This window comes from Papilio polytes, unplaced genomic scaffold, assembly GCF_000836215.1.
Source record: "Papilio polytes unplaced genomic scaffold, Ppol_1.0 DF824035.1, whole genome shotgun sequence".
NCBI lineage: Eukaryota > Metazoa > Arthropoda > Insecta > Lepidoptera > Papilionidae > Papilio > Papilio polytes.
Window position 1 is genome coordinate 395967 of NW_013525169.1, and position 25272 is coordinate 421238.

General features: G+C 33.6%; 1 protein-coding gene across 1 annotated transcript in view; it reads right to left on the reverse strand.

Moving 5' to 3' along the window:
• The window catches only part of LOC106100889 (echinoderm microtubule-associated protein-like 2), a 37008-nt gene extending 16747 nt beyond the window's left edge, over window positions 1-20261 (reverse strand). The window contains exons 1-2 of the mRNA XM_013279953.1: window positions 20004-20261; window positions 11285-11382 (exon numbers count right to left, since the gene is read on the reverse strand). Coding sequence (XP_013135407.1) covers window positions 11285-11351 — 67 coding nt within the window. The 5' untranslated portion in view covers window positions 11352-11382; window positions 20004-20261. The remainder of the gene's footprint in view (window positions 1-11284; window positions 11383-20003) is intronic.
• Between the last annotated feature and the right edge of the window lie 5011 nt (window positions 20262-25272).

Below are 25272 nucleotides of genomic sequence, written 5' to 3' on the forward strand. Positions count from 1 at the left end.
CACTTAAGAGTTATCACAGCTGGTGATATAATGGTTTTAAATGATGCAACTGATTCTAGATGTTAGTTACAACCTGGCTTTGTTTAACGAAGTTAGGTTTGTCAGTAGCGCCTTGAACTTAGGCTCACTACGACGCAATAATTATAATACCTGTATTATATTAACTTTCGCTTATTTTTGTAAAATTATGCTTTTGTTATTTGACAACAATTAAGTACCGTTCCATTACAAAGGTTTACCGTGTTGTATTATTTGGTCATTGACTACATTTTTTACGTGTTTAAACTACATATGTTGTTTAGTATGATTGTTTTAAATTGTTTAACATGACCTTTTTGTTCTGAATTAACAATGGTTTTGGTTTACCGTAAAAAACGTAGTCGCTCGTGTATGAGACCGGAAAGAACGGTAACGTAAGTAAAACATGTAACATTGTTAGGAGTTCCGTATAATAAAGATATAATTTATTATTACAGATTTTTGGATTACTGAGCTTTATCTAATTATTTTATGTAAAAATTTACTAATAATACTAGTATATTAATAAGTTTATTACTACTAACTGCTTGCTAAATTATTTTTTACAATTATACAACAATAAATGGTTTTATGTCGTAAAATTACGGATCACTAAAACGAGAGGAACTGCTTAATGACAGGGATTTTCCTTTGCAATGTAGAGCTGGATTTAAAAACGCATCAGAATATCGTTAAGTTAGCTAAGTTAGATGCTTGGTGGGAGCGGGACCTTGCCGTTTGCTCGCGTGACCACGAAATTAAAATTTTAAGAGAATGTCTACATAAATAAAAAAATATTTGAAATGAGCGTACCGTATGTTGCCTTTTTATAATTTTACCGATGCACTGCCAAATTTATTTATGATTAAGAAGGCTTTCATGAAGCAATCTTAATATTATTAAAAGAATTTAAGAAATGAATGTGATAATGTTTAAACAATCCTGTAATTTTGACACAATATCATAGTGAACCGAGTCTATGTTATGGAAGTTAAAACACATTATAAATGCGTGTATAAAAAGTCACGTACAGATTATTATTAGTAAGAACTGGTAAACAAGAGAACATGTTTTTCATGTCAACGGTCAACGATTACATCATGGGTTTTGTATTTCCATAAGCGTTAACAAACTTACAATATTATCGTTTTCAATTAATACAGAAAACATAAATTTCATCATAGCTCAAAGGTAAAACAAGCTGCCATCATTATTATGATTTTTTATGAAAATTCAACCATCTCTACAATAATCACAAATATGTCTCAATAGCAATGACAAACACAATTCAATAAATTACATTAGTAAAGAAAGCCTTTAAATATCCCGTGAAAATGTACAAGTCATCACTTTATAGCTATCCGGGGAAATCATGGCGGAGAAAACTAGAAAATAGATAATATATCGAAACGAAAGTTCTACAAAACAAAAGTCATGCTATTATTCGAATGGAATTTTTCTTTATCACTTTTTATTTCTATTTTCTATTCGAGTTTTCATATCGAAACATTTGTAGCATTGTCATTCCTCTCATTCTGATGAAATAGATATAATATACAGAGGGTCTATCACGAATGTATTCTAGAAAGTTTTCGTGACATTATCGAGTGTTGTCTGTCTGTGTATTGTCGACGACGTTACGAAAACATTCTCGCAATCTTTTTGTGATAGGCCCTTATTCTTTTAAAATAAACGACATTCTTTCTTGTTATTGGTACAGAATGTAAATTGAATGAATAAATAAGCAAACAATAAAGCCAGTGAATAATGTACAAAATCTGTTTATATGTGATATTATGTTTGTAATAAACACACTGAAATGCAGAAGAATACCTAATAAAGAAACAAAAACAATAAATGTTTCGAGAAATTATTTATCAACGAATGTATGTAAGTTACACATTATCGTATAAATTCTTACATAAACTTATAAAGTTATCTTAACTTTTTGAATGCACTTATGGCCGGTTTCCCAACTAATTTTAACCATTCGTTAGTGTTTTTAGTTCGATAAATTCATGAAATGTGTTCCCCAACTTCATATCTTGAGTTTTACTCCGTTATAACATAGGTCAACTAACTACTAACACTAATGATGACATAAGTGTTAACTTCAGAAACCCGGCATTAATTATTTAACCTTTTATTTTGTAATTATTATGAAAATCCTCGGCATTTATTCCAAAATAATATAACGAGAAAGGTTAATTAAATACCAGAGTGTCAGGGTGTTATATCACCGTAGAGGTCCACTGTCGCACTTGTATATTGCACATTGTATGCTTCAATACATGCGATACGGCAGTGAAACTACAAACTGGCTGAATGGACGTGACCACAGACATCAGGAAATCTTTATTTGGTAAGAGTGGAACCGGTTTACACTGGTTCGACCGGAGTTGCATGATTTATTGGCGGTCACTATTGTTAAATTAACGTAAGTCAATTGTTATTTACTGCGATTATTTTATTGTATGAAATTACATTCCTTTTTAAAGGGAATGCGATATAATACATACGTCTTTGAGGTAAGAGCTTATTGTTGTGAAAAGGTTAAAGGATTCCATTAGTAAGTGTTATGAATTTACTTTTTTCCACTTTCTGACGACGCCCATAGTGCAAACTCCTTCTAAAAGACACTTGAGGTTAGATTTAGACAGAATTTTTACGTTTTATTTTAGTGATCGTACACATCAACCTTAAATAAGGACGTGAGATGGTATCGCTCATAGCGCTTGGAATTCGCAACGGTACTAGTAACATTTGCATCCAGAATTTGCATGTTTTGTAATTCACGAATTCTCCATAACTGTACATACAGTCTATATTAAAACTTTAGTTAGGCACTTCTTATCTTATCGTACTTTAATAATTTAATCCTTTGTTTTGAGTTAATATTACAAGAAACGAAAAATTTTGTTATCTCAAATAAACGCATCACATTATCTGTCCTGACCTGCTCTATTTACAGGCTAAGAAATAAATAAACATCCGCTGTACATGCTGTTTGATTAAAATTTATTTTTAGAAGAGTATCATATTTAGATCCTATCCAACACTGGCTTATAGAGGCTCAGATAGCTAAAAAATGACGTCACTGTCAGATAAGGTAACAAAATTCGATAATGCCATCACATATTTTTCACATTGAATTGTGGGACAGGCCCTTAAAGCACATATTAACGCAATAAAACCTGACAGTTTCGTTGTCATTTTTATTGCGAATACTATATAAAGAAAGTTTTCTGTCCTTATCATTGACATACTGTTAGAATAAGACAGCATTCTCACGCCGAAGAAAGTTAAGGTCGTGAGAAGATTTCACAGAAACCGAAGCTATTTGTTATGTTTTTATCTTTGCTGTTACTAGATATCGCAATTTAGTTTCTTCTGGTATTTTCTTATCCGTTTCTTTAAATAACCTGCAGCATTAATGACTTGAACTGCCTTGCCCTTTAGATATCGTCCGCGACCTTCCTTCATGCAAATCGGTAATGCGGTTGGAATCCGCGCCGTGGCGTTGCTATCGCAAACCAGTTTGCGAACCCTTTCGCTGCTTGCATTGCTTGAAAGCTCTAGGTTAAACTTGTAATACGAGACAGTTATAAAATTGTTGTTTATTATTTGGAATGTATTAAAAAGTAAACTATTAATACAACTACACAAATAGGAGACTTGCAATCTATTTGTAACTTAAATAGACATTTAAAACCTAAACTAAGATGTAAAAGACTTGGTTTTGCCTTTGACTAAATATTAACATTTCTTTGCGAATAATATTGCATTATCTGTGGTAGATGTTACCTAGACGAATAACGAGATATTATAGGTTTAAAAAACATCTAACTTCGTGTCCTTAGTGGTGACATATTCGAGTTTAAACCCACAAGTCAAGACTAAGCATAAAGTTATTTATAGAAGGGAGAAAATGCAAAAGTATCAGATGTCCCTGACCCTTGTTGACACCGGACGTTTACCTGCCTGTACAAGCGCGTCACAAGACTGTTTGGCATGCACAGGCGCACATGAATAACTCATTGTCCGTACGTATGTACCATGCCCAATGTCGTAGAGGTCGTGTCCTGTCCACAATTACCGTGTAATTTGAGCAGCTGTTTAGACTTAAAGAAAATCTGAAGGGAACATTAAGTTAGGTTTTTTGGTTTTGGAAGAAGAAATCTGAATATCGAGATGGACGCAAATCGTTCTTTACATCGTTATCAACTCGATTGCATTCCACAAGAGGTTTTCCCGTAACTTTTAACTGGCACATCTGTATTTTGCAAACTCTATTCTTAGCGGTATTTCCAAACAGCTACCACTTAGGGGCTTTTGAGACAAGAGAGTAAAACTCCCTTAAAGGGCGGCGGCGTGCTATTTCTCAGGTATTACGGTTGTCTAGGGTAGTCGGATCAAATAATTTTAGACTTCGTTGCTTGTTTTCACTCTTCTATAAAAACGTCTAACATCGCATATTGAAATAGGTATTTACAAATAAACTGGCTTCGAAAACCTCATGACGTTGTTAGTTGTGATACAAGTGGTGGACAATCGCATACAAATGTATACAATTATGTACAGTTTACATATAGAGACAATATTGCTTAGAATGACATCATAATAAAAGATCTTATAGTTATATTTTTTATCGCATGACCTAATCTAAGAGGTTATTTCAATTCTAGTAAGAACATTGAATAACTAACTGTCGCCCGCGACTTCCATCGTAGAATTTTAAACTGCATATTCTATGCGTTATTCTAAATCTCATTAAAATGCGTTTAGTACTTAAGGAGTTACGTGGTAAACAATCATACATTTCGCATTTATAATTTTTGTTAAGATCACTACGTCCTTTGCTTTTCAACCATTTAAACAAATTATAATAATTTGTAAAACAATAGGTCACCTTGGACACAAGATAATTAAGAGAATCTCAAATGCCTTGGCCTGTATTAACAACCTCCAAATTGCCAAACTAACAAAGTAAATGAGGGGTAATAAGCTTAAATCTTTCAAACAATACGCATCTTTACATAAAAATTGTACACATAATTCGCAAATGTCTTAAACAACCGATATATTAAGAACTTGTGGTCAAGAATATTAATGAAGATGTATATATTTTACGTGCTTTTAGTGCATAATCAGCTTTATCTCTTAAATGTAGGGCCTGTCCCACCACTGACCTCACTGTCAGATAAGGGAACAAATCCGACATTTCTATCACATATATTACACGTTGGATTGTTATCAGACAATTAACATTTCGGTGGGATCGGCCCTTAGCCTTGTTTTTTAACTTTAAGGCGTGGTTCGTAAACAGATAATTTGCGTAATGAAATAATTGATTTATCAAACTGTTTGCGCGTTGAAAGGTTTACATGAGGGGAAATTTGACAAAATGGATAAGAACATTTACTTCAGTACAAATAAGTATATGTAGTTAGAAATCAAATAAACAATTAATGGATCTTATAGAAAAGAAAAGAAAGACAAATCTAATCTTAATATCTTCGTGAACCCATTCTATCGTAACCCATTAAAAAACGCAAAATGATAATTGTAAATAACGATAGAACGGTACATAAAAGGTTAACGAAAGCCTGTTGAATTGACACCTAATCGATTTTAAAACACATGCATTTGCATGCGTGCAAAACAAGAGGTCGTTCACCGGTCATTGATCCTGCCCAACTAAACCATAACACAGCTTCAACAATCTGTAATCAGTTGACACTTTAAAACACCAATTACCACTTTTAAACACTAAAAACACAGGTAAACCGGACGATCTAGACTGCACTAACTGAATTATCAATTGGGAAAACCAGCTGTTTAAACATCACTGTGACATCCCCAATTGGGGAAATGCGAAATCGACCTTACACGTTCCACGTAAGATAACTGAATTGGATGGATCTTGGGACTCTGTGGTGAGCTTAGGGCATGCGCAAAGCATTCTTTAGAGGGGTTGAAAATTTTCCTACCTTCTTTTATTGCAATTTGAGCTCTAACTTTAGTAACCTAAGGTTTATTACACATTGTGTTGATTTCGCATGCGCAGTAGTGTTGTAGATTTGACATAAGCAGAGTCGAATATGACACGGTTTAGTTTGGTGCGTTACGCAATTGTCCGACGGAGGCAAACAAACCGCCTTTTTGTTCGGCTTGCTCAGTTGCGTCAATGAATACTTACAGCTGTAATCAATTTTTATCGTTAACAATTAATTTTTACGATTGTAAATAATTAATGCAAATTGTTTATTTAATTTTGGATATGTTATATAGCCATGTCTTCTTTACGTACTGATAGGTAATTTTCTTTGGTCAAAGTAACAATATCGTGGATTTTAAGTCTTCGTTTTTACACCTTGTTAGTAATTAAACTAGTAGATATCATCAAAGTGAGGTCAGAACTGCAAATTGATTGCAAACAAAGTCGAATCGAATAGTAAATCTAAGGTTTACTCGTGCAATGAAATCATCACTAAAAATATGTCAATATAAAACACACGTAGACTTGGCAAGGCTATTCATTGTAGTATTGGCATATCACGTAAGAATAGGTCCGACTACTCCTCTTGTTTATAAACAAGTTTAAATATTTAACAAGTCCTTAAAATTGCCAAGTACGTATTTTGATTTAAGAGAGAGTCTAAGTGCTCGTTAAATTGAGTTAAGATAGCTAACGCTGCACTCACATTCCCTTAATATTTAGTTAAGTTTTATGTAGATTTATGCAGTTAAGTTTTATGCAGACATAAAATAACCACCTATTGCTGAAAGTATCGTTTTTATGTAACTAAAACATCCTTCTGTACAGTGCCAAACTATATCTATACTATTATTAAGAAAAAAGATGTGGTATTTTTGGAATTTTGTATGAATTTGATCCACGCAAAAACTACCAAGTCGATTTTAACAATTATATCATCATTAGAAAGGTAATTTATCAGCGAGTAACATAGGCTACATTTTGTATTATTTTTAATTACACGCGGGCGTAGTCGCGAGCAACAGCTAGTAAGTTTATATTGATAGGCGGCGCAAGGTCGCTGAGGCGATGTTGACACAGCCAGTAAATAGTCAATCAGTATCCGTCACTTGTCGCCACACAGTGACCTTCGGCGTCACATCTCGTGTCGATTGCCGTTTACCTTATCTGATAATTTAGATGCCGTGGTTAGAATCTACAATTATTTGTAAAAGGCAAAAAGGAGCTTCGACCATAATTCTCGATTAGTTTCTCCATTTTGACCAGTAAGTCTAAACGGGATACAAATAACAAAACAATTATCAGTATTAAAATTGCTTCAGATACGTAATTGGCGAGCAAGAGTATAGTGCAAATATTAGTAGATTTATCTTAGCAAGGACGTCTCATACCGCGTTCCGTGGGCTATATTTATATTGTCTTATTGACATAGTCACGATTTTTATAAATCCTTGTAGAAATTAGAGCACATTTTAGTGACTGATAAAAAAATGTCTAGAACAGGAAAATCATTGAATAATCACTAGATTTCGTTAGCGACTCTGGCCGCTTGTAGAAAAAGTAAGTAGAGTATCTGTTCTTCCAGACTATCCCATACATCTACAAATTTCATCGAAATCCGTTCAGCAGTTTAGGATGAAAACTCTAACAAACATCCATAGATCTAAACTTTTACATTTATAATATTAGTTAGTTCATTAATTTGTCAGTTTGTCATAACGAAAGACATGTCTTGTAGTTTTTTCTTCTTGTCATGGCTTTTATATGATAATTATATAAACCATTTTGTTTGTTCGTCGTAGCGCGGAATTGAATGCAAATTTGGCGATTGATACAGTCACGACTACCGATGCGAATAATTACGTCATGAATATTCATTAATGCCATATACTGATTGATTTACATGTGGATTTACATATTTTTTCCTATACAAATTAGTAACAAAGCGATAAATGTAAAGGACACCAAACACCACAAGAAAACTAAAACAAGAACAGAAAATCAAGAAAATAATCCAAAAGAACATTTTAATTGAGAACAGACCTTTAAAGCAAACTAAAGAGTTGGTTAAGGAACTACTAATGGAATCGAAAGTGTTTTCACGAAGACTACGATTAAATTCAAACAGCAATAACTGGCACAATCTGATTCTCAAGTGGAACCAATCTGTGACAATTGTCGCCCAAGGCCGCGGTAATGATTTGCAACGCCTTACATCTGAACTTAGGATATGCGCACACGCAAATGCAATGTATTAATATACTAGCAGTTCCCGTACGACTTCATCCGCATGAAATTATGAAAATTTTATTTCGTTGTTTACATTTGTCAAATTATCAATTACAAATGTCTAAATGACATGACATGATGACAACCTTGCTTCCTTGATGTTGGCAGCAACTTATGGTCTCTTTGCCATATTATGATTTTTATTTAAAATGTTTACCCTCTAAGTTTAATAGCGTTAAAATATATAGGGTAAAGCGTGACGCAAGTGTATTGCTTTTTATTTAAAAAAGAAATATTCAAAAATGTGCTGTAATTGCTGACATCTTAGGCAACAAAGAAGTGTGTGTTTACGTTTTATTTAACTTTAAAGGCATATTTATTCTACTATAGTATCTATCTTTAATGTTGTAGTAATTGATAATAGTAATAGTAAATCTAATTACATACTAATAACATCAATAAGTCGGGATTATCTGTGCAACCTTGCGCGGGCGCAGCCAGCGGAACTCGTCTAGCTGCTGTTGCGACAATATTGAGACCTATAGCTTCATTACTATCATGTAATGTGTTTTATATAGCAAAGATTCTATTAATATTTCTTTGAAGATTACAATTTAATTGTTACTTTCATAATCAAATTAATAGTCTTCTTACATGAATGGGTTACGTTGCGTATACTATTTTTTATTACTCTGCAATAGTTGGGATTTTTGATAAAAACATCGAAATCGAAATATTGAATTATATAAAAGTATCTATTTTAAAGTAAGATGACAGTACATTTATTCTTCGGTAGTAAATACTTTTAATAAAATTACACCAACAGTCCAATGACCCGCAAGCACTCAATTTAACTAAATGTGATAACATAATCACAAGTTATGTCCGTAACAAATTATATAGGCTAACAAGCTATTTGTTTAAATATATCTAACATGTTATTATTCAATTTAATGACTTATACATACAAGTTAATAAAATTACAGACACGCAAATCTGTAATTTCAAAATTCGCTCGGAGTACTATGGTACAAGAAGATATGTCAAAGCTTTAAACGGAAAAATTCTTACATTTTCCTGCATATCTTTTCCAAACATTTTTTTTATATTCTGATGTCTACAATAAAAAGGAAAAACATTGTAGATAAATTAAAATTTATAGATTTTTTCCTAAAATCGGAGCCTACCCTAAGTAAGAATGACTAGGCCATAGTCAACCACGCTGGCCCACTGCGGGTTGGTTTACAAAAAAATAGTTAATTGCACACAATTTTAAGAAACATAACAGTTTTAACAACTTAATGAATTATAAAATGTTCACTTAAAGGCCTGTAAAAGGCGTTGTACGAAATAAAGATAACGGAGTCAAATATAATCTAGCTGTAAATCAAAACGCGTTAAACGGAAAACGTGAACATTGCTATTATTATTCTTGCAAATGTTAGATACTATACGATAGGGTTGTCTCTTTTGAGAAAACTAGCACTTAGAAGACAAACATTGGTCTTGCATTTGAGCCTGAAGAAAGAATAAATCGCTACTTCTGTGTAGAAAAGTGACACCAATAGATACTTCTAAGTTAAACTATATAGAAAGATATTTTCCTAGACTTTAATATGCAATAGTATATATTTATTCCTAGAGAATGCTTTTAATGACCCTATTCGACGATATATAATAGCAGATGTTGATAGCATAAATGTATGTACCGTATCTAATTACACGTGTTGCTCGCACGAGCGTCATGTTCTATTGAAAAAAACTATTGCATATTACTCTTCTAAAAAACAATATCTATCTTTAAAGGCCAATTCCTCTAGCAGACAATTTAAATTGTCTAATGATATAAAGGTCGGAACACATTTCATTATAGAACGTAATGTAGAACGTGACAGTTAGGTGAGGCAGCGAAGCGCGTCGCTTTTGCTGGTAGTCGCGGGTTCGCTTCCCGCGCACAAAGCACCGGACGTGGCGGCCGGAAACAGGTGCAGACCACACAGTTACTCCCATATGTCGTTGTGCAGATAAAATATCGTATCACCTGTCATTGAACACATCTCCGTTACCCTGTACATACCGGACGGATCGTAGTCATATTTACAACATAATAGCAGCAAAAACCTTATAATAGCGGTTGCGTGCTGCGAGCCACAATGACCATTATGTCACCGAGTGTACATCTACCTTAATGTACGGCAATAAACATGAGAGACACGACAATGCATAATTTTTCATAGAACTGAATTTACTCAGTAGAGTTATTGTATTTTGAAGAGAATTTGTATGTATTGTACAAAATAAGTTTTTACACGACGTTCTTACGGTGAAGGAAAACATCGTGATGCAACCTGCACATATCGGAGAAGAAATTCAAAGATATGTGTGAAGTCAACCGACCCCCACTGGGCCAGCGTGGTTGACTAAGACCTAGTCACCCTTTATTAGGGTAGGCTTCGAGCCTCTCGGTGGGGACGTATAGTGAGCTGGTGATGATGATACAAAATGAGAATTATGGTAATATCATATTTACTTAGTTGTAAAAAGTTGTACGTCAGTTACATCACTTTAGTAATAATTCTAAGTTTTGTCACGTATTTCATTGTCGGATGTCACGCGGTATATCGCGACGGCTATCTAATTACAAAAACATGCGCGGAAAATATTCATTGTTTATATGTATACCATGTTCTTATTTTACATGTTATTTCATAACTAGCTTTCGCCCGTGACTCTGTCCGCATGGAAAAAAAGTAAGTAGCCTATGTGTTCTTCCAGACTATGTTATACTTCTATCCCAAATTTTATCGAGATCTGTCTGATCCTAAACGGCTGTTTAGGCTACAAACTCTAACATACATTCATCCATCCAAACTTTCGCATTTATAATATTAGTAAGATAGATATGACGAAGAACCCATGTGTAACATTTAAACTTTCTGCAGACGTGGTCAGCAGTATATTGCTATTTGATATTAGACATCCCTTTAGTTCTTTATATATGGCAGTTAGTAATATTTGTAATAAAGAGTAGGTACTTACTGGCGTGGTCGTCATCGAGGAGGTTGTGGTAGCGGTGCTGCTTCTCTGGAGCCTCGAGCCTCATCATCACGCCGGGGTCACCACTGCATCGCAACTACCTGACGACAAAAAACAATATGTACCACGAGAAATACTACTAGTGTACTATAATGTATTTTAGTTTTCTGTACTAATATTAAATAACTCAATACTGGACCGATTTAATAAATTCTTTCACCATTATAAAGCTACGTTATCAGTACCAAAATCATGTTATAATTATTTTTTAATTTCACGCAGATGAAGTCGCAAGCAACAGCTAGTACCTAAGAAACTAAATTAACAACGTAACGTATATTTATTGGTACAAGCTATTTAAAAATCTAACCTATCTATCATACTTATAGAGTTCAGACAAGAGATTTAGTTTTATTTTATATGTAGTGTCTGTCTGTATGTTTGCATGAGCAGTTGCGGTTGTAACGTAACAGCGGGTGTTGCGTTACCCTTCACTGTGACACCTGATACTTAATCTATTTCAGAAATGACGGCCATTCAGTTTTAACCTGTTACTGCATTCGTTATTTAAACTACGTAAAATGATATAATTTAATCATCCAAATCGCACAATTTAAATTATTCGCACAACTATTTAGTCCCGCTTTGAGCTTATGGAGGTGCGCGTATTACTCGATTTTTAATTGTGCATCTAAACAGATGAATGAAATGCGAAACAATCGACAATCGCAAAACATTTGTGCGATAGTTTTTGGAAACATTGGAAATATGACTCCAAATAAAATTGAAAATCTTTAAAAAAACAATCGACGACACAAGAGGCCATAAAAGAAATAACAAAAAACGTACGTCGGTTGTCGACGTAACTCGTCGATAATCACAAGCGTGACAGCTGATAACGGTGATAAGCGTTTGTGAAGCCAACGGCCGAGTAGTTATGCTCAAACTGTGCTGATTGAAAACCATTTTTATACTAACTGAAGGTCTTAAATATACGGTCTTCAGAAGTAGTGATTCTTCATAATTATTAGATACATCCTTTGCCAGTAGGAGTTTAAAAATTTCAGTTGCAATTGTAAAGGAAACGCCAATACCCGTCTAAAATATCACCAGAACCTATTGTAGCTAATTAAAAAAAACATAATAATTTGTTTTATCATAATGATAAGTAAAACATTATTGGAACCTAGAATTATCTATTTATATTCATTTGCATTGGGACAAGGTCAGAGATAAACTTATCTCAGATAATATCTGATATCGCTGATAACTTTTAACTTTCAATTTACCGTTTCAATACTGGGAAACTATATCTTCCGGTATCACCTTTATAACTTGATCCTAAACCACGAAAATCAACTCCAGATAGAAATTTTCAACGCAAGAATAGGTCTATATTTTTAAACAATCATATAATCTTAACGTAAATCTATTTCAATACTCAATATACCGATTCCCGCCAGAATGGCGCGGGCATCCTTAGCTCTTCTGATTGACATTGACAGATGTCATGGTGACGGGACGTGTATGTCAATGATCTAGTGATGGGCCACTACTATAGCACGATACCGATTTCGATGGTAAAGTTCTTTTCAAATATGAAGGCGGGTCCAGGTCTCCTTATGTCGTATTTAAATTATTACAACCAAAATCAACAAATCTGAAAATAGCACTTCGTTATCATACTTGTCGACATTTCGATTATAAATAGACGCCAAGGCGTTAGGCATCGCTGTAATTAAAAGTAATGTAAATTAAAAAAACACGGTATGTGTGTAGGCTTAGATTTAACCATTATAATAGACAGAAACAACAATTACAACGCAACAGGCGGGTGTAGGAGGAGCGTTGGTGATGGAACAAAAAGTCGGCGCCGGCGCGCTACCTGCGACAGCCCAAATGTGATTGCATCGTACGATAATTATTAAATAGGCCAATAAAGTTTTTTAATAATTAAATAATGTATTCATTATAATTTGCGCTCTATTGAGCGCAAATTATAAAGTAAGTAATTGTTAAAACGACCCATATTTTACAAATCTATTTAAAAATTGGATTATAATGAAAACGAAATATACTTATGTTATAATAGAATGATTGTAATTCCCTTAAAAGAGAAATGGAAGACCCAGTTTTGAGTTAAGCTGTGTAATTAAATCAATTAAAACCTATCAGTAAATCACTATATAATTATTCAAAGTTGTCAGAAGTAGTTAGGACTATGGTTTAATTAGTACATGGTCAAGATAAACAATTGCAAGCTATAATAATTTCAAATACGATTGACGTCACATTTTCTAAAGCTTTTAAATCATAAATGGATGGATACGTGTTTTTACTACCTTACTATGTATCTTCGAAACGGTTTAAATGATCTTGACTAAATTTGATACAGATGTAGGATATAGTCTGGAACAACACATATGCGATTAACTATTTTTTTAATTCCACGCAGTCGAAGTTGAGCTCAAGCTTTTACCTAGTAAAATTTAATGCCACTCTTTTCATTGTTTTTTAAATAAGAGACCACAATATATTTAAAGTATATGTAAGTAAGTAAATAAGTATATGTTTCTACATTGGCAGCTATATCAAACGATACAATCAAAATCAATCCAGTCCAGTTTTATAACATTTGAATTGTCAACGTATTATAAGACAGACCGGATTACAATCACAATGGTCCATTTGGTAGCCAACAATAGCCAGACCACGGACAAGGCAACGAGTGTGATCAATCTAGACGATTGCCTCAGCAGTGAACTGAACACTGCGGTACGCTTGCAACCTGTTTATGACATCCTGTCAGTCTGGATTGTGTGTGGCCATTAAAACGGCGGCAAAATATAAACCTATTTCTAGCTGTTTTAGGTATAGTAGTACTCGTAGTTGTCAGTAAACTTAATTTCAGTGCATAGATTGAGTTGAACTAACGTTTCCTTGTTACAATCGGCTTCAATATTATTCAACAAGTTAAACGTAACAGGCAATCATTATTTATTGAATCGCTTTTACAAATTCTTTACAACTAGGATATTATTCTTCACAGATTCTAGATTTCGCGGTCTTCTATTTATTTTTTATCATACAAAATATAATTATTGTCTCTCTTCGCTTGTTTCATGGCCCAAATAAATAACTCTTTGTGTGCAGATTTGGCGGATGGCGAAAGTGTATGTGGGGCCCGGCGCGGGAATCGAACCGGCAAGTTATACTGCTTGGTAAATAGCTCATTTACATAATACACTTAGATAACATACTTTCAATTGAGAAAGGGGAGAAAACATCTTTATTGTAACGATGAGATTACCTAAATGATGGCTAGTTTTCTAGAATTATCGTGCTTAGTTTGAATCGAATGCTGTTATATTTAAACTCAACTTATAACAAAAACATAGATTTACTTATAACTGTACAGAGATTGATTCTTTAAACAGTTATTTTTATTATATTATTTTGTTACAAACACGATTTTCATAAGATTATGCGTTTAAATAACACAACGGTTAACACACCGATAACGTAGCCTTTTAATGGTGAAAAAATTTTGGATTGCCCAGTAGTTTTTGAGTTATTTCGATACATACAAAAATGCAAATCATTCCTCTTTATAATATTAGTATAGATTTACCTTATAAAACCTACATATTTGTATTATTTACCCAAATACAGTTAGTTGCAACAGACACGTTCGCAGACACGCTCTAAAATTAAACGATTTGCGCAGTCGTGGTCACTTGCAACACTCAAATTGAAATGAGAAATGGCCGTTACTAAATTCAAATATATAAAAATTGGAGTGTCAGTATATTTTTTAACGAATGTACTAAATGTGTGTTTTATGAGATAAATGCTTGCTTAAACATTCTAACATAAATGCATGAGGTAAATATTTATGAATAGTTTTATAAATATTGTAAACAGTTGATGCGCAGTTGTCTATATTATACAATTGACAACAATGGACATTCGATATCAAAAGTGTTTACTCTATTTTGTAATTGTTGAAATATAAACGCTTGACTACTGGAATGTACTTTCATAACTGTGTCATAAAAGTACACTCGCGTGGCAATGTGAGATACACATAGAGTACTTCAGACAAGTTTTGTTTACAAAAACCGAGGACTTCAGAATTCTGCAAAAAATTGTATTTGTACTCAAATATTTGATTCTTTTGCCCGTAACTCCGTCCGCGTAGAATTGAAAAAAAAAAACAAAAGTGCGCAGTCTTAGTCTTCTTCCAGACTATCCTATACGTACCAAAGTTCATCGAAATCCGTTCAGCCGTTTACGCTACAAACTCTAACAAACATCCATCCATCTAAACTTTCGCATTCATAATATTAATATGAAGTATAACAGTTTACTTTTAGGGAACTTATAAATATTTTATGTTTAAAATACTCATTATTTTCACTGCGAACCTAAAAGTCTCCCCAAGTTCTGTATCTCAATAGGATTATTTTATCCACAGATAAAATATAGATATCAAGAAGTTTGTGCGTCACTTCCTTAATATAAATATAGAATATCAAAAACATTTATCTTGCAGTGTTACATACAAAATAACCACTTTAAAAAAAAACAAAACTCATAATGGAAATTGTACATATTCTAAAAAGTCTATGGGACAAGGCAAGGAACATTAGATTTTAAGTATCAAACTTTAAATGTAAGAAAATTTAAATAAAAAGGTTATGCTATTGAAACGATTATGCAAAACACTAGAATCCCTTCACTTGGTAATTCCGTGTCTTACAAAATACTGTTTAAGTGCCTTATTACTTAACATAACTTATATGAGAACGATGTTACGATTACACTAAAAGGTCACAAAGTTACTGGACAAATAAGTTTTAAAAATAAAAAATGCCATCATCACTATATTCATGTATGCCTCATTTTATAGACATCCGTTCAATCGTTTATGAGGTACCTAACTAACATCCATCCAAACATAGACATTTTCCCATTTATATACTAGCTATCGCCCACGACTCCATCCGCGTGAAATTCATAAATACAAAAATAAGTAGCCTATATTTTCTTCCACAATATCCTCTATATCCATGCCAATTTCATCGAGATTCGTTCAGTATTTTAGGCTACAAACTCTAACTAACATCCATCTATCTAAACTTTCGCATTTATAACATTAGTAAGAAGTAAGTTTTATTTAAAACACGGAAAATACACACTAAACTATTACGAAGAGATAAAAATTTTATCAGTGTTATTAGTGCTAGCATTTTATCAATTTCTGCTAAAAAAACATTTACATAGCTACAATGTTACGTAAGTATTACGTTTCAAATTCCACAAAATAATATAGAAAGTACAAAATTGATTTGAATTCAGTAATCGTATGAAACACATGCAACAAATGCAAACGTGAGACAGTTACCAATTGTAGTTACACTTTAGATTTACATAAGCCTTTTTTTTGAGCGGGCGTACACCTATGGCTAGCCTAGTTGTGCGATTGTCGATTGTTTCTCAAATTCAACTGTTTAGTTGCACAACTAAAAATCGAGTGGTGTGCGCATCCATATGAGCTCATATCAAAGCGCGACTAAACAGTTCTGCGATAGTTTAATCAAACGTGTGCGAGCGCTCTTCGTCTAAATTGGATGAGCATTGCGTAAAGCTTGCTTTATTTGTGTGAAATGAGAACTATGACAAAATTTATTTGTATTTGTGTTTCAACCCTATTTGTAGCATTTCATCATGACTGGGGTTTTCAAACTTTTTTTGCGAGATTTACCCACTCTGTGCGGTAACTTATGATTACTAGGGCCTTTGTACTTCGATTTTACCAGTCATTTTTAGCTTTGGAACTCACAAATAATTTAAGTTAAACGTCCGTTGTTCCCCTTTTTCTAAGAAATTGATAATAATAATTGGTAAAACATAATTATAACTTAATCTTAATTATCATAAATTAACGTTTTATTTTAATAACATGTTTAAATTATTATGTATACGTCTTTATTAATTGATTCTATACCATAATAATGTCCATCAGATGTCTTTAACTTTTGATTAAGCAATAAAGAAAATAATTGTTACCCATTAGTTATAAAAACGTCTGTATCACGAATTAATTTATCCCTATTGTTGGTAATGTCCGTATTATGTGACCTTGTATTCATTCACATACGTTGACAAAAAGTCAATTACGATCTATATGCTGTTTGCAGTCACAAAGGTAATTGCGTTTTCAATAAAGTCCCAATAGAACAAGTTGTTGCATATCTTATTACGATATCCTCTAACCAATTTCCTGTACCTACTTTTTTTTAATTTTATAACATTTAGGTTAAGTCCAAAATCTTAACTAAGAGAAAGAGAGAACTTGCCGCCAAAATAAGATAAAAGAACCTTAGTTTCAAATCAATTATATTCAAAACAATAATTAAGTAAATATTGATAAAATAAACTGACTATTTTCGTTTTATACTATTACCTAAACTAATATTAAAAAGAGGAAATTTTTGTATTTTCGTATGTAATGAAATAAGTCAAATCTACTGACTGATTTCAAGAATTCTTTCACCATTAAAGCTATGTCATCTGAAAGTAACAGGATGTACTGTTTTTTATTATATTTTTTTAATTTACGCGGACGAATAGTTAAATATAGAAATATGAAACTTCAAAAGAATAATAAAAAAAGGTAAATGTAAGTCTGCCTTAGAATCCGGTTCGTGGTACATTACTGCCACGGATTAGCAAAGACGAAGCTCAGTGTCGTTGACTCTGACCTTACCCGAATTCTTTGGGAGAAACTTAAAATTTAAACATTTTTACGATGAACTTTGACATCAGATATGTTTATGTTTAGTAAAAGAAAGAAATGTATGAAACAGACCACAATATAAAGTAAACCTTATAAAATTCTGAGGCGAAACTTTTAATAGTTACAGACAGGAAAAGACAAAATTATTTTCTGTGAATCACGCGGAAAGTCTTTCCGTGTTGGTTTATGATGTCATACTTGCTAACACAGCTTACTCCTAAAGCCTTCATTCTAATAACCTCTCACCAATCTACATTATTTTTAAATTAACAGTCAAGTGATTTAATATAACTTTCATAAACCTAGATAGCCAGTGGGCATACTCTACACGGAAGACAATGCGGTGATAAACACGATCGACTTTCACTGAGCGATTTGACCTCCACCTATCGGCCAACTCCAGACAACATTGATCCAATTCACACGTACATCGTGTGAACTCGAAGATCTGCAGCCAAATCTTTTCTCAGACTATATTGTTCTGTCTCCTTTTAATTGTAAGAATAGAATTATATCACTCAGATCGGAAAAGGGATAATCTTTGCTTTTTACATGCGAAAAGTTATTGGAGCTTTTCATTGAATTTAATAATGTAATAATAATTCTTAGTTCCTTAAAAGCAGGCACCAAAGAAATGAAAACACGTTCTCTAAATAACTTGGTCTAGTTACACGAAAATACTCGTAGTTGACACATATGTTCAAATATTTGACTAGAACATTTCTCTTTACGTCTACCATTTCTAAATCCCTACGCACATTTGAACAAACATTTGCCCAAGGCTTAAACACTTCTAGCACCATCAAACTTTGACTGTTGAGATACAGACTAAGCTAAAATTGATTCGTTTCATTTTAGCGGGGGAATGAACTAAACAATAATAATTTTAAATGATATACTCAACAATTAATGCATAACACACTCCTGACTTTTTCGTATTTACAATAATTTTCACATGGCAAAGAAGTGTGTACGCTTGACAGGTCCTGTCTTTTAACACTCAAAGTCAACAAAGTGTTCCCTGTGGGTACGGTGACCTCGGGTAAATGTTACCTGCGCCAAGTAACAGGTTACTTGTTTACTTAGCAGGTAAATGTTAGTGTTGCAAACATTTAAAAAGTGACGCCGTTGGAATTTTCGTGCTTGTTTTTAGTTGAGTTATTGTTTTGAGTTTCGTTGAGTTTTTTTCGTCGTACAATTCGAGTGTTTAAATTTAGGTATATAAAATTCTACTAAACATTCCAATTAAATTGTAATTTAATATAAGATTATTTCCAATATTTTTCTTATGAATTTCACAGTTTTTTAATGATTATGAATACGCGACAATTAAAAATGCATAAATTACAAAACCGGTTATTTACTAGTATACTACAATCAGTTCCGTAAAATCAATGTCGTATATTAAAACATATTTAAAAACTGCTTTACCTGGAATTAATTTACACTTCGAGTCATTTATTATGAGTTCTGGAGTACAAATAGGGACTTTAAAGATATATGTTGAGTTTTAAAATTAGGAAGCATTTACTAACAAAATTCTTACATTTTTGAAGACCAGTAAATGTCAGCTCAATTGAAACTATTGGAAACCTCAAAACTACTGGAGCAATTTTTTTAAAACTTCCGCATTTACAATGCTACATTATCCTAAGTAACATAGACTATATTGATATTGTTATAAATTGTTTAAAGTTTAAGCGTCCTTTCATGCAAAGCTTGGAATTACTGCTAATACAGAACATATTTTTGCAAGTTTTTTTAAATTTCAACGACTCCTAGCTATATCAACTACGAGTTATCAAAGGTCACGGAGGTTTTGCGACATCATAAGTGACATGTCGATATTTTAACGGATTTGGAACTCGACGCATACCGTTAAAGGTCACCATAGTACTAGAAACACCATAGAAAACTTACCGAAGAACAGAAATAATCCAACACGATAGGTTCCGTTAAAATTATTGCTGCGAGATTTCTTTAACAAAATCACGAGAAAACTTGAAAATTGCACTTAAATCACTTATTTTAATATCACACACTTATATCTCACTTCACAAATTGTCATTATATCGAATCGTTTTGCGTGAAAAGTATTGAGTGAAGATAATACGGTGCGTCGATAACAATTCAAACCGTGCGATGACGGCGGCGGTTGGCGCGACACTAGCGCTGCGCGGGCGCGCGACGCGGCGGCAGGTGGCACTACTACCTGTTGATACAGTAAGGTCAGCATATTTAGCAAGCATTTGCTAAATATATTTTCAAAGATGAAGAATGGAGAAAATACATTGACAAGTATGACAACTATGAATTCTGATATGTTACTGGCATAAAATAAAAAAACAGCTCAAGATTATCTTGAAAAGCCTAATCTTGTTTCATGAAGTAATTACCTCTATAAAAAGGTAAATGTGAATGTTATAGGAGTCTAGTCAACATTTTTAAGTTCATTGTTAATTGAGATAAAATAGCAATTTATAAATCGTTTTTATTTGCAGACAGTACAGCAAAATTTTATAAGCATTTGCAGAGAATGTGGACTTTTTAAAATAAAACTGTCGGTTACTTCAACAGATGTTAGTGGCAGATGACAATAAAAACTGTTTTTAGTTGCAATTTTAGAGTGCTCACCTTGCGTTCTACGTTCTTTGCTCATCAGATGTTAAAAGGTTGTGGCCAGTCCATTATTTAAATTTTCAATAAAAAGATGCGAATACCTTAAGCAGGTTTTCGAACATGTTTTAAAATATAAATCCATATTAATTCATATCTTATGTAAGAATGTATTGTTTTGCAAAATATTTTTTATATTATTTTAAAAGCATCTAGTTTGTGGTTATTGCGGTCATGATATAAAAACATATAGCTATCGTTTACGTAAGGTAAAATAGTTCTCGAATACCCGAGGGATTATCACGAATACTAGTTCGAAGGCTTTCGTATCGACATCGATTGTAGCTTTGTGCAGCGTTCCTGCCGAGCGTAAAGATCGCCAACAATGTTCATATATTTTTTTTCGATGACGTTACCAATATGTTCTCGCAACTCTCATATAGATTTTCACGATAGACTCTCAGATATGTCTGCAGATATTTTTAAAACAACTAATAAAGCAAATGTTTTTAGATAACGTCCTGTATCAAACAATACAGTGATTGGTTTTATGAGCTAAAAGGTTTGTTATAACTGAACTACTAATATGTGAGTCCAGAAATTAAAACATATTTCTAGTTTTTAACAATTGTATTTAAAAGTTAATGGGCAAAGACTAGTCATAGGTAATTTATCATTTAAAACTTAGTAAATATTTTATTTTAAAATTGCGGATTCAATTACAAATCAATCATGAAATATAAGCACATAGACTCGCTTATTTTAAATGTCCACAGTTGCAATTGAAAGGCCAAGTTTTTGTAACAACTTGATTTCTAAGTTCATAACAAGTACCAAGTTTTCGCAACCTCATACATGGCGTACACCGCGCCTAGTTCCACATATAAAAGTAAAAGTTGCTTCATTATCATTTATAAGTACCAATACGTTTTAGTCGTGCTATATGTGAAGCCATCAAATAAACAGGTTGTAGTAAAATCGTTAGTGTGCGCACAGCTATGACTAAACTATCGTATCACTGTTGCGATTGTCGATTGTTTTTTAAAAATCAACTGTTTAAGGCGCAGTTATAGGGACAATTTGCGTTTTTTGTGGGGAAGAAGTAGGCGCGCGCAAACAATGAGCAGGGTGCACCGCACGGTTAGATCGCGCGAGTCGAGTCTCGTCGGTCTACGTCGGCCGTGTCCTTAAACATCGAAGGCCGCGAAGCGCCATCCCGACTCCGATTTAGATTTTAACATTTAGTTTAGTAGTGTGCGCACCACCATATAAGCTCATATGAATCAAAGCGAGGTTAGTTGTGAGATAGTTTAGTCAAAGGTGTACGCACTCTTAGTATAGATTTATAGATACTGTTGGTTTTCACAGCTAAAACACTTGCGTTTAATTATACATTTCCAACGCGGTATACGACTAATTATATGGTAAATGCAATTCAAAGTACTTAATTGTTTCTTCGAAGCTGAACTGTTGCCCGGCGGCTGGAGGGTTAACTAATAACATGTCGATCGATCAAAGAGTTAACTATTCAATTATATTATTTTGAACTTTCTTATCTACGGCTCTTTGATATTGTAGCGATGTGTAAAGCCGTATTCATAGTGCGGGTAAAAATACCCTACAATTATTACTATGCATGTATTCAAAATAAAAATAAAAAGAATTGTCTGTTGAAATTGTCTAGTATTCCAGTTCTTTATTAATTAAAAATTAGGTTATCGAAACAATTGATTATTGTTTGGGGAATTGTACCTAAAAATATCCATGTGAATAAGCCTTACGATTGCGAAAAGATCGCCGCGGGCGAAGCGTAGTCTAGTTAATTCTAATACTATGCCTCCATTTATTCAACAATGTCAAAACAGAATGCGGTTATCTTCGATCTCTTCGCTAATGTGCAGCTGTCTCGAATTAATGATGAGTCTGCGTTTATTTTATAACCTATACTAGCTTTCGCCCGGGATTCCGTCCACGCGGAATTTAAAAAAACAAAAGTGTTTAGATTATCCTCTATGTTTTTGCTAATTCCATCGAGATCCGTTCAGCTGTTTAGGTTACAAACCCTAACAAACATTCATACGTCCATATGAACTTTCGCATTTATAATATTAGTAAGAAGTAAGATTGCGTCTTGTAAGTCCCTAAAAGTACGTTTGGGTTCTTTGTGTTGAGAAAATTACAAAAACAATTATCATTGAAAATAATTTGTAAACGACATCTAGATTTGCCTTTGTTATAAAATCAATTTATAGGTAATATCTAATAGTGTAAGTAATAAGTACGTACTGTCGCCTACAAAGGGCGGAAAGGGTCAAGGCAATCGTGTGACCAAGGCGGTACCGTTTTAATTCAAGTTGTAACTAAGTAAACGACCGAACCGTTCAATTGCAGTGCTTATTAATAAACTAGTGTCCAGTAATTTATTACTAGAGTATTAGTAACTAGCCTTGCCCGTGCGGCTTTATCCGCATAAAATTAAAAACGCTATTTTATTGTATACATTTGTCGAAGTCTCAATTGCAAATATCAAAATACCAATTACGTTACTATGGCAATTTTGCTTCCTTCATGTTGGCAGCAACTTATAGTCTCTTTCCCACATTAGAGATTTTATTCAAAATATTTACCAAGTAAGTTTAATGCGTGAAATAAAGCGTGTCGTAAGTGTAAAGCATTGGACATATTAGGCAACAAAGAAGTGTGTGTTTACGCTTTATTATGAAAGTATAGATAGGTTTTAAATATTGTTGCTAAGCAAAACATAATTATTTTTATTCAAGGTTTCTTACATAAGAATTTATCACCGACTGCCTAAATATAACTAAGCGGCGACTTCCTTTTGAAAGTTTGATATATTAAAATTATTCACGTAGCCTTTGTCTAACTATATTATTGATTCAAGAAACGTCATCACAACGAAAGTTAACACGACACAGGATGTATTAAAACTACTATTCATTTATATTTAATGTTGTATACAGTGTACATTTATTTAAAGGCAATTAACCACACTGAAGACTGGCGTGTAGTTGGAGCAATTACGACTTTCTGATGAGTGTAGTGCCGGAGGCCTAATTTTAGTCTCATTTCCTTTCCACCCTTTTCTTGTTAGTGTATCTGTAGAGATACATCAATTTTTTTTTTCTAAACACTTTGGGTCATCAAGGTTAAGTGCTATGAATATTATTTTGATATTTGAAAAAATAAAATTCTGCCAAGTTAAGGGATAAGGGGAAAGGATGGGAAAGAAAAGTGGATTTGATGGCGGAAGCGACGCATTGAATCGAATATCCTTTTCATGTGCGTCTCCTCCTCCGTAAAGGTAGGCAACGCATCTGCAATTGCTGCTGCCTATGGACAGCGGTCGCTTCGCCATTTCGGTGGATTCAGGTGGCGGGTTGGTTTGCCACCTTGTAATATAAAAAAATAACCTTTGTTGATATCGTTAGTAAAATGCCTCAATAGTTGTACCAAGGTATTAGGTTTAAACGCAAGGTCCGAAGGCGGCTCAATGTTATCCCTTATTAGTAGATTATGTCCGTAGCAATTCAGGTCCTTATAGAGCACGCCATCTGTCGGCCGCCGGAAGGTCGCAACCGAAATGCTTTACGGAACATCTTTTCTTAGGGTCCCGTAGTACAATGGTTAGTGTCACTTTTACCACTAGCGCATTGTGACATTTCAATATCTCCTCTTTTTAAGGTCTCTTTGCGGGTCAGTAAGGTTATATGTAACTCGCATGACTTTGGCGTCCCTTTCTGTCCGACGCCTTGGGCGGCTTCCCAAACGCTCCTTATCCTAACGACATCACATGTAAGGTTAAGGGTAACTTGCTCTTGTTGTTTGTTGAAAACCTAAAATTTTACGCTAAATTAAGATAATATTGATTCAACGGAACCCTTTGTATGGAAGATATTCTCACATGTTAATTTTGATGTACCGATGTTCCAGCATTAACTTTAATGTTTCGGAATGTCTTCATTACCTGCAACTTTTTGTTGTCTCGTGCGTTGTTCTAAAAATAATTCACCACCTTGTTTCTCTGAATTTATTATACCATCTGCCGTTTTCTATTTTAGGTAGGTTTTCAATTCCATCCCTATATTACATTGTGTATAATAAGTTCACCTGTCATATTTAGTGATTAAATACTGTAGAATCATTCTATCTACGAGTATAATACTCTGCCCAAAGCCCGCTAAATGAACAGCCAAACTTTTAGTTAAAACTATTATGACTGAGCGTCTTTAGGTCTTATTTAGGTCGTCTTTAGGTCTCCATATTTTAGTAATTAGTGACGAACGTATATGTATTTCACAAACTTCGTTCGTTAAAAATAACTCCGAAATTAAATACACCGGAACCCAACGAGACGGGTTTCCTAATATAAGATCCCACGATCTCATTAAGAAGATCAAAATCAATTCATTTCTGGTTATCGTTTCCTATTTCGTATTAGTTACGCAATTCCTCGCTAACTGCAGACGTTGTTAATTATACGAAGGATATATAGAACCAGTTCGTAATGGGCTTGTCGGGCCATATCCGACCATTCCTAGGCCGGCCTTTGTCG